Below are 14,071 nucleotides of genomic sequence, written 5' to 3'. Positions count from 1 at the left end.
AATAATGTCTTACCACTGTTCAATCTTCCCGCTTCACTAGTACTGATGCCTCGCAAACACCACATAGTGGGCCAAAGCTATCAGCAAAACCCCAACAAACATCACTGAAGACCAATTGAATCCCGCCCTGTACAGACCGTTAGCTTTGTCTCCGCCAGCAGGACAATACTTCTTACGGTGTTACTGGCCGTGAAACCGGCCAAAAAGCAAAGAAGAGCACAGGGATAATGAAACACAGCGACGCAATATTGACAGCCAATCCATACGTCCCAAGCGACCATCGCCTCCTAGGCAGAGCTGGGCCTCTCACACGCCGCAGGACCAAGCAGCCAATCGTCACGGTGTACGAAAACAGCAGAGACACCACGCCCAACGAGTTGATCGCGTTCAGAGCCGTATAGGAACCAATATCAATCAGCGAGATAAGCGAACTAATCACGGCTGTCATGTATATCGCATTCAGCGGGATATTCCACCGAGGAGAGACCTGTGAGAGCCAGCCAGAGAAGGGCAAGCCGCCATCTCGCGCAAAAAGACCATAGCTGACGGGACGCGGTCGCGACCTCGCTGATGCAGGTTGAGGCTAGCATGACGACGATGATTGAGGTTAATAAAGTAGCTCCCGCGTGGCTTTGCGTTGCGTTGTAGAAGACTTGGATGAAGGGCTGACCGGTCGGGGTTGCGAGGACGGAGTCGAGGTCGCCGATGGAGAAGATGAACGTTATGCCCATGATCAGGGCCATGAGCGCGTTGAGGGTGAAGGACCATATCAGGGCTTTGGGGATGACGATTGAGGCGTCTTGGACTTCTTCGGCTGATGTTATATCGTTAGCTGAGGAGGATGTTTAGGAATGCTTTATTTGAAGGCATGTATGTACCCATGTGAAAGCAGCCATCATATCCACACAAGGACCCTATTGGGTTCACGACGCCGATCATTGATGCTAATCCCAGGTTGTCCCAGCCACTGGTCGATGTAAAGTGCAGGAGGGTATCATGGACACTGCCATGTGGTGCCGTGACCCAGAGTGTGATGACAATCACCAAAAATCCAACGACATGGAGCACAATGAATACTCTCTGGATTGCTGGGAGTCGGAGCCCAAGCAGAGCGTTGATGGCTAGGGCGAAGATCACCACTGCGATAGTGAGTAGAGTACCATGCCAGGCGTGGTAGACGTAGCTTTTGGGGTTGTTGAGCACAATCAGCCCTTGAATGACACTGGCCATGACGAAGCAGAGACCTGTGACCCAGACTTGCCAGCCCATGGCGGTGAGCCATCCAACGGCATAGCTGAGCTCTTTTTGGATTGATGGAGGTGCTAGCTCTGATACGAGGTGATATTGTCCCCCGGCCGTAGGACACCTGATATGGAGAGGTCAGTAGGTGAACCTTGTGCTTGGTTTGGCGAGACAGGGGCTCACATAGACGCCATTTCCGCAAGAGACACATACACAAGGCCCATCCCCAAGCAACCAGCAACCAATCCCCAAAATACGATAGGAAGCCCTCCGTCCTGCAGCGCGTAGATGGATATGATCGGCAGCCATTCCCAAGACACCATCACCGTGCTAGCGAATCCCAGCACCGTGAAGAATTTGAAGTTGCGGCGTAGAACTTGTTGCTTTCCAAGGATATTCATGTCAGGTTGGTCTGCCGTCGTGCCTCTGAATTGGGTTGGTATGGAATCTGACACGCCGGGGGCATCGGTGTTGTGGTAATACTGTTGTCCGTTAAGGGGGTTGACGCTGTATGCGTGACTTGTGGGTTCCTTGTCCATGTTGCACGATTGACTTTGGTAGGCCGGTTTGGGTGTGTATACCGAGACGGAGTGATAAGAGTTGATGGATGAGGCTTGAGGGATGGTTGTCTGCGTTCACGGTTTATATACACTCGTTACGGCGGGTTGACTTGCGTCTGCACGCACGAACGCCCACCCAGACTGACATTTGGTTGCACGCAGGCCAAGGTTATAGGACGACAGCATCCGGTAGATCTAGAACCCTCCAGGGAATACCGGCCTTTTGGATGAAGTGAAAGGGGCCTGTCGTTAGTGGGTGAGCGATAGTACTGGAGCGCCACGTACCAGATGTATGGTCTAATTCGAAGATCTCCGTAGATGCCGGAGGCGTAACACAACATTTATGGAGGTAGCTGAAAGACTGGCACCATTCTCAGCTTTCGAAGAGGTCGCTGGAGGTTTAAATTAAAGTCGAGCTTCTTTCTTCCACTGGACCAACCCGCACTCTGCCCATGGTCTGCTGGCGAGGGATTACTTGGCCCAGATGGACGGTGCTATGAGGATGACAGGCCATTTTGGAAGGCGTGCGTCGTATCGTACGGCTCGCCGATCGCTGGTGAAGACTGTGCTGTCTTTTGACGATGAGGACACGAATTGATGCTTTTGGATAACAACACGTGTTGTTGGCCTGGCGGATGTTCCGCAATGGGAAATGGACGCGCCTGCGTTTGGAAGTGTCCGTGCGACACGAGCTTGCATAACTTCACGATCCGCCCGCCCTCGTGTCTTCACTCTCTTTTGCACCTCCATTCGAAGCTCGAGGCCCCTCCTCACGCGGCGAGCCGCGTCCTTTGGCACCAACTGCAGACCATGTCTGACGCCCATCGGGCTTAGGGAGTAATCAGACATCCATTCAGGAACCGCTCGGACGAAAGCTACACATATGTTAATTCGATGATGCACGGAAGGTTACCATATACAGAGCCCCAAGATCGCGTTTCAGATTCGTTCTGCGCCCACTCAAGGCGCTGAGTCCTTTGATGATGTGACAAGACGTGCGTGAAGATTTAGCGCCTAGTGTGTTGGCGCCGACGCCGAATCCTATGCTTTTCTAATTCGCAGCTCCAGACACTCCATGCTCGCCTTGTTCTTCGAGGTGAAATCTGCCTCACAAGGTCACGGATACCCAGCGGCAGTGTGGATAGAACAACGGAATTGCGCACGGCACACTCGTGGTATGTTGACCTAATATTACTAGTAGCGCTAGAGACAACTACACAAGCGGCTAACTAATAGCTCTACGGAACTTCAGCATCGTATATAGCTTCTAATATAGCGCTAATTCTATTTATATAAATACTCTACTAGTAATATTTTAAGTCTCGCTAACGCCGTACTATTATTAGGTTAGGTTATACGTATTAGTTCTATCGATTTCGGTAGCTAACCTCGTTCCTACGAGTTCCGAATCTTCTAGTAAATAGCTAGCCGCTAGGCGACAGTACTTATTTCGAATATTTAGTAGTACCGTCTATAAAGTTAATCCTACGACCTCTAGGAATATATTCGGACTTTATCTAGTCCTACTTTATAATAGTAGTAAATTTCGTAAATTACTCTAAACCTTAAATACTATAGTAGAGCTAGTCTCTACTTTTTTAACTATCGCGGCCGCTACTTATTAGATAATCTTTATACTATATAAGCTCGTTAAAAGCTTTAACTTATATAATAACCGCGTTAACGACCTTTAGAGCGAGCTCTCTAGTCTTTTAGAAGTCCTTTATCGACTTATAGAAACGGTTAATACTAATACTAAGATTAACCTTTTTTTACTCGAGTTACTAATTAGAAGATATAAAACCGTATATAGGAGTTTTATAAATATCTTTCTTAAGTACTTATCGCGTTTAAATAGTACAAATACGAGTTTCCGCGACTAGATAAAGCTAAAATATATAGGTAAAAATATCGACGGGGTTCGGCGTCTACTTTCTAGCTATAAGTAGATAATTAGCGTAGTACTACTAGATACTAATATATAAGTTACTATATATAGGGCTATATTATTATTCGCTAATCCGATTCGGCGACTATTAGTCGAGCTTCGTCCGCGATAGTAGAGAAAATTGACGAACTTAGCGGTCTCTTTAGCGATACTTAAGTAAACCTAGAAGACCGACTTATATATATTAACGAGAAGCTTAATAGTATAGGCGGAAGTATTATAATATTCGAGTAAAATAATTACGAAATTAAGATAATTAAAGAAGACCGCTAAAGTACTAAGAAATACTTATAGATTTACGCCGTACTTATAGAATATATTACCGATATCTAACTTATACCTATAAGTATTAGAGATAATAGCTAAACTAAATAGTAAAGTATACCCGAACGTTTTACGATCTATAGACTCTAAAAATATAAAAACGACTTATTATATACTACCCGCTAACTTAAAGTATATAGTAAATAACTCTTCTCTACGTAGCTAGAAAAATCTATAACGAGCGCGTTTTCTAACGGTTACTATATAGATCTTATACTCCTTCGGTAAGAGTAGGAGGATATCTAGAGTAGTAAAGATATCTATTTATAAGTAGAGTAGCTTACAAATTATAGTATTATCGAGAATTCTAGATTAGGCGACTTTATCTAAATACTAGTTTTAACCGGCGAGAAAACTATTTAGGGTAAAAATAAAAGCTACGGGTACGTTAGATAGGTTAGTAGTTATATAAATAACGACTCTCTTAAAGAAATGATACGAGGACTCGTTAGTATTAGTAGCTCTATTACTAAACTCGAGATAAAAGTATCGCCGTAGGGTAAAGTAGTAACGTTAGGCGAAAAGTAACTAAACGGGGGAAAAGGGAATTCTAACGGTAAGAGTAATACGCTTTTACCTTTTAAAGAGAATAACTCGCTAGTAACTTTATTAGTAAAGACTATATAATAGATATCTAGATTACGAATAAAGGCGTTAGTAGACTAGGGGTAATATTTTATCTAATTTTTATCTTAATCGGATTTACTATTATTCCGAATATATCGCGTTTATAGTATTTAGGATATTTATCTTTATAATAGGGTCTTCGTCTTAAGAGCTCTAGTTACTACTTACTTTATCTTCGCCTACGTAATTTATAATTTATTTAAGAGTCTTTAAATCTAGATAATATATACCTTATAATAATAACTTCTTATTACTTCTAAGGTCTTATATTATAGCTTTAGATCGCTAAAGAGGACGAGTAGAGTAGTAGGTAATAAGCGATCTAATAACTAGCTATTACGTATTAACGTAGGAAAGACCGCTATATATCTCGGGGCTATATAATTAACTAGGGATATTCGTACTATCCGGAGTTAGATATATTTTTATCTAAAGATACTAACTATAGTATATTTAAGATACGCTAGCTAATAGGGACCGGATATAATATATAGGCTTATAGCGCGTAAGTAAGCCTAGCCGGGGTTATATAGTTTATATAGGGTTATCTACGGCCGCTTTAGGCAAAGTCTACTATCGTTATAGGAAGTATTTACTCCGTTAGTTAGACTTATAGTAAGGTTCCCGTAATTAATCGATTAAGGAGAACTAGCGAAGATAACGCTAAGTCTATAGTATTTAGGGCTTATACGGTGTCCTCCGATAAGACACATATCATGGGGCGAAGCTGGCCTTTGCTGACTCTTGTATCGATAAATTTAACGGCAGTCGTTGAAGACAGGACTGTTGCTCGTTGCTATGTGAAGTTAACAACATCCGCACGGACCACTTCTAACGATTGCCCGAGCTTTTGAGCTTTTTGTTTGAGCTTCGACAATTCCCATCAACAACTTCAAAAGCGCGAACAGAATGGGTCCGGATCTGGTTCACCATCCGCTATCGCGCGCAGATGGATCGACCGTACTCTCCAGTGGTCCATACACAGTCATCGCAGGTGTCAATGGCCCAATCGAAGTGCAGCGCCGCGATGAACTGCCAGAAGAAGCCGCTATCGAGGTCAACTTGCGACCTGCGTCCGGAGTGGGAGGTCCTAGAGAGAGGTGGTTGGAGACTGTGCTCCAGTCAGTGTTGAAGAGCATTGTGCTTGTCCACATGTTTCCAAGGACCCTCGTCCAGATCACGCTGCAAATCACCAAGGAACCGAGCATGAAGTTGAGGAGGACGTCTGGAGATATCTCCCTCATTCCGACGCTCCTGAACGCTGCAGTGACTAGCCTTGTCGATGGTGGCATCCCCCTAGCGATGACCTCCAGCGCAATTCTCGCCACTGTCTCTTCCGACGGTCGAGTGGTACTGGAGCCTCAAGAGAAGGAGATTGCAAGCTGCAAGAGCACACACGCAATGGCTTTCAGCGCCAACGGAGAACAGCTTCTCAATGAGTCGTCCGGTAACTTCAATTTCGATAAGTGGAGCAAGGTTGCGGACATGGCCAAGCAGGCCAGCATTGCGGCGATTGGGCATGTCGGCGAGGACACTGCAATGTCGAATGGTGGTGCGCAGACAGAGCCGTGGCTTCGACAGGCTCTGGAGGACGAGGCAAAGGCAGCAGGGGCATGGCGCGAGGCAACATGAAAAGAGTCGCAAAAGTTGAAGAAGACTCAACCTTCATTGAGATCTCAATGCATGCAGACCCCCTGGGACCAGATCAGATCACTGGCTCGCCATCAACTTCGAACCAATGTCAAGTGCAAGAATGGCGATGCACGCTCCAAGTACTACCGTCAGCAGCAGACAGTCTGGGTAATTATTGAGGTATGGTGGAAGCACGAGGCAGAAGGACATCGTGCAGGAGATCGAGGTATGCATTGGACGTCGCCGCCCGATGTGGTGTGGTAGAGTGCAGCAGCCCGGGTGTTGCAACGTGAGGCAGGAACGACGAGCAGCTTCACAGGGAAAGAGCATAGCAGGGAAGTAGCGAGTCTTATTTCAACCTCATCTCGCCCCATCTCCTTTTTGCTACCCTCCTTGTCATCATCGTTCCTCTCTCATATTCCATTTCATCCGCTCGGTTGGTCAAGCAACCTCAAGATGGTCGGCACTGGCAGAGGCGACGCCTCCATACAACAATTCTTCTTACCAACACCCCACTCTTCACCAGCAAAGAAGCAAGCAGTCTCACTGACCTCGGATCCCCTCGTCGGCGACGGCTTCACATCTCAAGAGGTCCAAGAAGCGCTGAAACCTAAGCCCATCGACTCGTGGCACCCTGATCATGAGTACGTCGACTGCGGCATCAGCGCCCTTCAACCCGGACCACAAGCTGTGACATTCATGGGCCGCATTGCCAACATCTACGACGTGGTCAACACTCCCAAAACGCCGCGTTCAGCCAAGGGCTGCGTTAAGCTCTGCGTCAAGGACTGCGATGCAGCGATCACAGTCCGTCTATGGTACGCTTCACGCATGCCGAATCTCAGACTGGGACAGCAGATCTCGATATGGACCAACCACAGTATGTCGCTATCCAAAGATAAGGCGCGCACAATGCTAAATTTCGTCTCCTCTATAGTCAGCAATGGTGAGAGTGGAACTCTGTCTAGTTCCAGCGCACCTCTGTTTGCCTCTCTCTTCCCGGAGCGTGATCGTAACTGTCACTTAATGGTACACAACCACAGCGACAATGGCATGTTCAGAATACCACTGGGGTATCGAGCAGGTCTACCTCTCAACGGGCTCATGACGCTGCAAAACTTCATTGACGGTGGCTACGATGTTATCGACGCGAAGATATTGGTAGTCGTCAAGAGCATTGGCGCAAAGAAGAAAGGTATACCGCCTTGACTTGACTTCACCTGCACTTCTATCTTTAAGACAGCATGCTGAGTCTCCTCTCACAGTGACGCGCAAGGACGAGAGCACTGTCGAGAACATCAACTTGCAGGTCCACGATGATACTGCAGAGGCTACGCTGGGTCTGTGGGGCACGCTAGCTTTTTCACCATTTGGCCAGAGCATAGATGCAAGTGTGACCGATGCAGAAGAGTCCACCACAAGACACGGCTGGGTACCAGGCGAGACCGTGCTTCTCATGCAAGCCCCTGGCTGGAAGTTCGGGCGGACGGTGAGAACTGCCGTGAGACGAGATGCCAAAGACATACTCACTCTTTGACAGACGTACCTCAGCTTTACCTCCACGACCATTCTGGATATTGACCCAGACATTCCTGATGCTGACTGGCTCCGACGCTGGGCACTGCGCCAGAAAAGCAGAGAAGCGATCAATCCCCCCTTCCCAGAAGACGTCTTCGAAATCGATGCCCTGACCATAGGCCCGATACGATGCCTTTTCACCATTGGCGAGCTGGACGAATTCGCGCGCTGCGCCCCAAACGAGACCTTTCAAGGCTACCTGAGCATCATCATCATGGAGACCAAACTCCTCGACCTGTGGAGGCGCAACATGCTCCTGTCGAACGAGTGCTGTAACATTCCGATTTACGCCAATGCCCTTACAGTGCAATGCAAAGGCTGTGACCAAGAAGTCCAGCTCAGACTCAATCCCAAGATACTCGGACAGGTCATTGACGAGACTGGTTCGATTTCCGCCGGCAAGATGCTCTTCTCAGACCAAGCGTGGCGGAATCTATTGGGCAGGGGACCAAACGACTTGTTACAGCTTGGCTACGAGGAGATCAAATATCTGGCGGATCGCCTGCTCTTCTGTCGAGTGTCTCTCATGTTTGGCTGGACAGGAGACGAGCGCAAAGCTGGAGGCCGAGTCTGTGTTCTTGGTGTTCGCATGTGAGGGGAACATGTATGTGAGGACCGCTATGCAGAGTCAATTCTTGGAGGTCGCTATTTGAAAGCCATGTTTGCTAGCTCTGAAAGATGAAAGTAGACTCCATACATATTGTTTGTGAAATGGAAGCATCACGAGACTGATATTTGCCATGCCACTTTCTGATTGGCTGGACTGTTCAAAGCTTAGCGTCAGCGGGAATCCCCGCGCTCCGCAGCTGCATCGCAATGTTTACATGCGACGACTTGCCGCGAGCTTCACTCCAATGCGCAAGCATTACTACACGCAACCCACGACCTCGACGCTCCCTTGACACTGACGGCGACTTTCACGAGTTAATGTACGCGCAAAAATCGCGTGGAATGCGAGACGGCCGTGCACCCGACCAAAGTGGACGAATCGCGCTTTCCGACGCGACCAAGGAGACCAACGCGGATAAGACATGTCGATGGTCGTGACAACGCGATCGCCTCTTGAAATAATTGGAATGAACGGAGCGGGGACGCAAAAGCGACGCAGTGCGCGCCTGTCGCAGGAAGGGAATGGCGAGAGTGAGCCTCCATCGAAAAAGGCGAAGATCAATGAGACAACCACCACGGTGAATACAAAGCAGCAGGATGGAGAGGGAAAGGCTTCGAGCAAGAAGAAGAGTAGAGGTATGATGTGCAAATGCGCAACTGCATCCTGGCGTGTACTAACAGAGGGTACAGTATACGACCGAACGGATGATGACTTCGTCTTTACCAAAAAGAAGCGCGGTGGAAAAGAGAAGGAGACCAAGCAACCTGCTGTACGGAACTCGACAGACGACAAGCGACCTGCCGAACCAGCACCAACACCTTCGACCTCGAGCGACGTGCCTGTGCCTGTGCCGCCTGCTGAAGAACCCGCACCAAAGACAGCACAGAAAAAGACCCGCAAGCGGCTACCTACGACACCCGAACGCGATGGACCCCAGAAGCAAGTACGCCGAAGCAACCGCTTGTCGAACGAGAAAGATCCCGAGGCAGACACTGCACCCAGATCATCCCCTCATAAGCCAGCCCATGCGAAATCACATGCCAACACCGATACCTCTCCGAGCCCAGAGAAGGCACGACCTGTGACAATTGAGAAGAAGCGAAAACATGGAGCCAATGGCGTGGAAGAGCAGAAGACCCTTACCATCGCGCTTCCATTTGCCGATACACCTGTAATGAGGAGGAACAAGGAAATGCGAAAGACCAGCGCTGAAGGCCACCGAAGAAGTAGTGCTGGGATGAGAGGAAAGCGAGCCAGCAGTCTGATTGATGAAGGGAGAGGTCATGGTGAGTTTTCCCAAGGATGTACTAATTCACCCCTGACGCTGTTACTCGTAGATATGTCAAAAGGTTCGCCTATGCGACATTCTCGAGCAGCGGACGATGAACGGCCAACAACTGTTCACGAGTCGCAGATCCGACCCGGAAGCGACTTCGATCAGCTGTGGCTGTTCAAGAAAGCATGCTCAATTGCAGAAGAAATTTTGGCTGACGAAGATGGTGTTGTTTTAGCACTGCCGCATGGAGAAGTGCCCACCTCAGAGTTCTTCAAGCACATCTCTGAAGATCTCACGGAACCCAGAAGAATGCGTTGCTTGCTTGGATGGTGTGGCACGCGATCGTTACCTTCGAAACCTCCGCCGCCCGATCAGAACTCCTCTGCTTCGAAGTTGGAATTTCAAGCACTGCAAGCAGGTACGTTGGTTAGAATGGACAGATCTCGGACTGCACGCTGACTTTGTGTAGCACACATCATCCAAGAAGAGCTTTCCCAGGATTTGGTTACGAAAGGAACCTTGAGCGATTGGTTTTCAAGGGATGAGACTGCACCGCCTCAGATCCCATTGCGAAAGAAACCAAATCCGAGGAATATCACAAATGCTGCGAAGGCTGAGGAGTTGGAAAGAGAGTTGGAAAGGTATGCTTCGCCGGAGCCTCAAATTTGACCCCATATTGACAGTAAACCCAGGTTAAAGAAGGAGCGAGCCGAATGGGACGAAGTAATTCAATCGGCATCATCAGCGAACCAACAGCCAGAACGTGAAGATATACAACCAGGATCAGTGTCACCCCTTCGACAAGACGCCTTAGACAGCCCTCAACGTGCGATCTTCGAAAAGCTGCAATCTTCGACCGCAGACTCCACGACCGAGCCAGAAGTCTTGCAGCAGCGATTACGAACAATCTCCGATAATCTCGAGTTCGCAGTCGACCAATTCGCCCATGGCGTACATGCACTCAGCACGACGCGGGAGACTGCCTCACGGGTCGCGGAGAAGTCGCTCGCAAACGCCGCAAACGCACTGGAGGCACGGGAGAAGCAACGTGCGGCTGGTGGACGAGGCGCTGATCAGATGGATACACTGAGAGGGTTGGCGAGAGTTTTGAACGCACAGTACAGATGAGAGATTGCATGAGATGAAAGTGAAGTGCTGGGGAGGCCGCATGTAGACAGTGTCTGCCTCCTTTCCTGATTGATGAGAACCTGAACGATACCTTTCTTGTTGATATCCAAATCGTAAAGGCATGACCCTACATTACGCTATATCCCATTCACCAGTCCATTCGTACTCGCATAGCAGTCGCCATTAAGACCATCATGATCCTTCCTCACACCCAAACCCTTCACAAAACCCCTCTCAAAAAACTTGTCCACCTCCCCATCCAACCTCCCATCCGCAGGTCTCACCATCCCTACAATTCCATCCGGCCTCACAACGACTGCCATCATCCTCCCCTTCGGATCCACGCCATGTTGCGCATGTTCCCATCCCTCCCGATCTTCAAAGAATTTATACTTCCACAACTCATACCGCGGTCGGAGTTCGATGTGCAGGTGGTTGGCGGTGTGGATGACGAAGAGGTTGGCGAGTTTGGTGTTTTGGGGGCTGTGGTCGTGGTTGGTGTGGATGTCTTCCCAGGGCCAGGCATTTGCCTCGGGAGTATTGCTGCTGCTTTTGTTGTTCTGATGACCGTTGAGTTTCGTCAGGGCTGAGGAGGAGGATGTTAGGGTGTTGTAGAGGGAATTGAATTCTGCCTTGCGAGGCTCGATGCTGATGTCGCCTGCGAAGATCACGAGGTGGAATTCGCCGTTGGAGGGCATCACGTCGAGGGAGGTGAGTTCCCAGCCGTCGATGTGGCGGATGAGGGCGGTGTTGGGGAGGTACCGCTTCCCGGGCGTCAGGGGCTCGACAGCCAACTCGTTGATGTCTGCTGGGATGTGCTCGTCGACCAGCGCGTTCGGCGGGTAGTGCTGTCCGAGCCCGCTCGTGAACCCCTGATTCTGCTTCCAGAGATCGTAGAATTCCGGCGAGGACAGCTCGGCGAAGTGTTTCGCGAAGCGGATGTCGAATTCGATGAGTTGCTGGGCGATGTGTTTGCGCTCGAGGTGGTAGGTCTCGAGGAGGTCGGGGGTGGCGCGGTCGCGGAGGATGAGGGAGAGTTTCCAGGCGAGGTTGTGGGCGTCTTGGATGCCCGTGTTCATGCCTTGGGCTGCCTTTGGGGAGTGCGAGTGGCAGCTGTAGCCGACGAAGAGGAGGCGCTTGCCGTCGTAGAAGCGGTCGGCGACGCGTTGGGAGACGGTATATCTGCTGATCCAGCGGACTTTGTTCAGTTTGATGGTGTAGGGGTTGAAGATGGTGGGGAGTTTTCGTTCGAAGAGATCTAAGAGAGTTGTGTGGTTGCCATGGCTGGTAACGTCCCGTCCGCCCTCGAAGATACTGTCGTTTAGTTCCTCGAGCTCTTCTTGGTTCAAGAGCATGTATATGCGCAGCGTCTTGTGTAGTGACGGTATTAGCATGAGATTGCCACGGCTCGTTCGGATAGGACAGCGACGTCGAAGGTCTGGAAAGTCCGTCTCGACTTCGAAGTCGCCCACTGCCCATGTGGCTTCGGTGTCGTTGATAGCAGAACCTATGCCAGCGAGCTCTCTGAGGCGGCTGGATCGCCCGTCTGCTGCGATCATGTATTTGCAGTCCCAGCTTTCCACCTCTCCACTGATGTGGTTCTTGATCGAAGCACGAATGGGATGGGTTCTGGAATGCGTGTATGTGTAGTGTAGGAGCTCGAACGGCCAGTGGACTGGCACTCAACGCTTCTGCAACTCGACTCCGAGGACTTTCTCTGTGATCCCCTGATGTTGCACGATCGTTCGTCGATACATCGTTTCGTTGGTGATCTCAGTAGCGACGCTGATCCTTTGCAGGTGCTGGTCGTCATTGCTGTTCGACCAAAAGGCCGTTTCAGCAACTCCACCACTACCGGCAGCGAGCTGATGGTAGATGTCTAAACGACAAGACCGTAGTTAGCAGAGGTTATGGTCGGCAAATTTGAGGCTTCGTTCTTCACCTACTGAGAGTATGCAGAATCTCCTGCGTCCTGGGGTGAATGCCAGACGCATGACCGACTTGGGTTGCCACAGGGTGTTTCGATATCAGGGCAATGTTCGAAATTCCACTGCGAGCCAGAAATAGAGCCGTGTACAACCCAGCTGGGCCTGCACCCACAATGAGGACATCAACCTGTTTGGTGCTCATGGTTTTGAAGGTTAGCAGAGTGTATTTCGAGACAGCTCAGGTGCGAGCCTGTTCTTTTTGATCGGACTCAAGCAGAAGGAAAGTGCGCAGCAGCCACTTATTCATGTACTTCCCATAATCTGTTGTCAAACCACCCAATTGCTCCAGCAGCAATGCTGATCCCCGAGCCATTGCAGAGATGTGAGTGGGCCTTGAACATCAACGACTCAGCCTGACGGAGGTCGAGATACATCGGGATTTCCTAGATGCATCCATCCATCGTGCTTACGTGGGCCTTCGAAGGGGCTCATTATTACGAGTTACGACATCTTGACCAAGGGCGAGCTCACACCCATTCTGCACGGGTGTTCAGTCCAAGTACAAGGTCCTCAGCAGCCTTTGGTGCCCGGGTTCGCACGTGGATAACGCGACATGGCTTTGTTCATGGACGGCATTCGCAGGATAGCTCGTCTCAACACTTGGTCGACATGCACCGGAAAGCTGTTGCGTATCTTCCTGAACTGTGATGAGAGCCAGCAATCGTCTTCAAAGCTTGTTGTTGGGACGAGCTCAGTTGGCTCACAGCAGCTGCAAGTTTGAAAGAGTCTCGAAGTCGGGATGGATACTCCGTACCAGCACTGGGTTGCGACCCACCTCTTGTGAATGCAACCAGCCAGTATCAATGCGGACTCCGATGCCTGCACGATGTTCTTGTACATACCGATCCACGGCGGAAAGTCTATAACGTGTTATCGGCTGCATGCCATCTAGTGCGCAGGAAGAAATGCAGTATACGCGACTGCTACGTGGTCACCTTTCCCGATTGAGTTGAAATAATATGCTCAGCCAAAAAGTACGTCCCTTTATGCTTAAAATAGTCTTAATTCGGCGATGGAGCTTGTCAAGTGGCATATTTCGCGAGTCCTGTAAGCATGTGCGGTGGTTCACGGAGCCGGCGAGCTTCCTTATCATGGCAATAACTGAGAAGGAGCATGAAGCATTCCAATCCTGAGATCCAACAGGCTGTCGTGTGCAAT

The 14,071-nt window shown here is 49.6% G+C and overlaps 4 protein-coding genes across 4 annotated transcripts; 2 read left to right on the top strand and 2 right to left on the bottom strand.

The window, feature by feature from the left end:
• Positions 1 to 36: 36 nt before the first annotated feature.
• On the bottom strand, positions 37 to 1,781 carry M409DRAFT_62647 (uncharacterized protein; the record flags this gene model as incomplete). Its single annotated transcript, XM_033815263.1, has 5 exons — positions 37 to 127; positions 177 to 487; positions 564 to 814; positions 879 to 1,366; positions 1,426 to 1,781. The coding sequence occupies 5 exons, from the start codon at positions 1,779 to 1,781 to the stop codon at positions 37 to 39; spliced, it is 1,497 nt and encodes a 498-aa protein (XP_033673899.1).
• A 3,829-nt stretch (positions 1,782 to 5,610) lies between these two features.
• On the top strand, positions 5,611 to 6,333 carry M409DRAFT_16959 (uncharacterized protein; the record flags this gene model as incomplete). The annotated part of the gene is made up of 1 exon (XM_033803838.1): positions 5,611 to 6,333. The coding sequence occupies one exon, from the start codon at positions 5,611 to 5,613 to the stop codon at positions 6,331 to 6,333; it is 723 nt and encodes a 240-aa protein (XP_033673898.1).
• Positions 6,334 to 6,789: 456 nt separating this feature from the next.
• M409DRAFT_62645 (uncharacterized protein) lies at positions 6,790 to 8,506 on the top strand (the record flags this gene model as incomplete). The annotated part of the gene is made up of 4 exons (XM_033815262.1): positions 6,790 to 7,213; positions 7,271 to 7,528; positions 7,599 to 7,822; positions 7,874 to 8,506. 4 exons carry the CDS (start codon positions 6,790 to 6,792, stop codon positions 8,504 to 8,506), a joined length of 1,539 nt encoding a protein of 512 aa, XP_033673897.1.
• A 1,796-nt stretch (positions 8,507 to 10,302) lies between these two features.
• M409DRAFT_62643 (uncharacterized protein) lies at positions 10,303 to 13,055 on the bottom strand (the record flags this gene model as incomplete). Its single annotated transcript, XM_033815261.1, has 4 exons — positions 10,303 to 10,344; positions 11,210 to 12,583; positions 12,638 to 12,804; positions 12,872 to 13,055. The coding sequence occupies 4 exons, from the start codon at positions 13,053 to 13,055 to the stop codon at positions 10,303 to 10,305; spliced, it is 1,767 nt and encodes a 588-aa protein (XP_033673896.1).
• Positions 13,056 to 14,071: the final 1,016 nt, after the last annotated feature.

Source organism: Zasmidium cellare (genome assembly GCF_010093935.1).
Source record: "Zasmidium cellare ATCC 36951 unplaced genomic scaffold M409scaffold_2, whole genome shotgun sequence".
NCBI lineage: Eukaryota > Fungi > Ascomycota > Dothideomycetes > Mycosphaerellales > Mycosphaerellaceae > Zasmidium > Zasmidium cellare.
The sequence above is the reverse complement of the archived record's forward strand: the minus strand, read 5'-3'. Positions and strand labels throughout refer to the sequence as shown.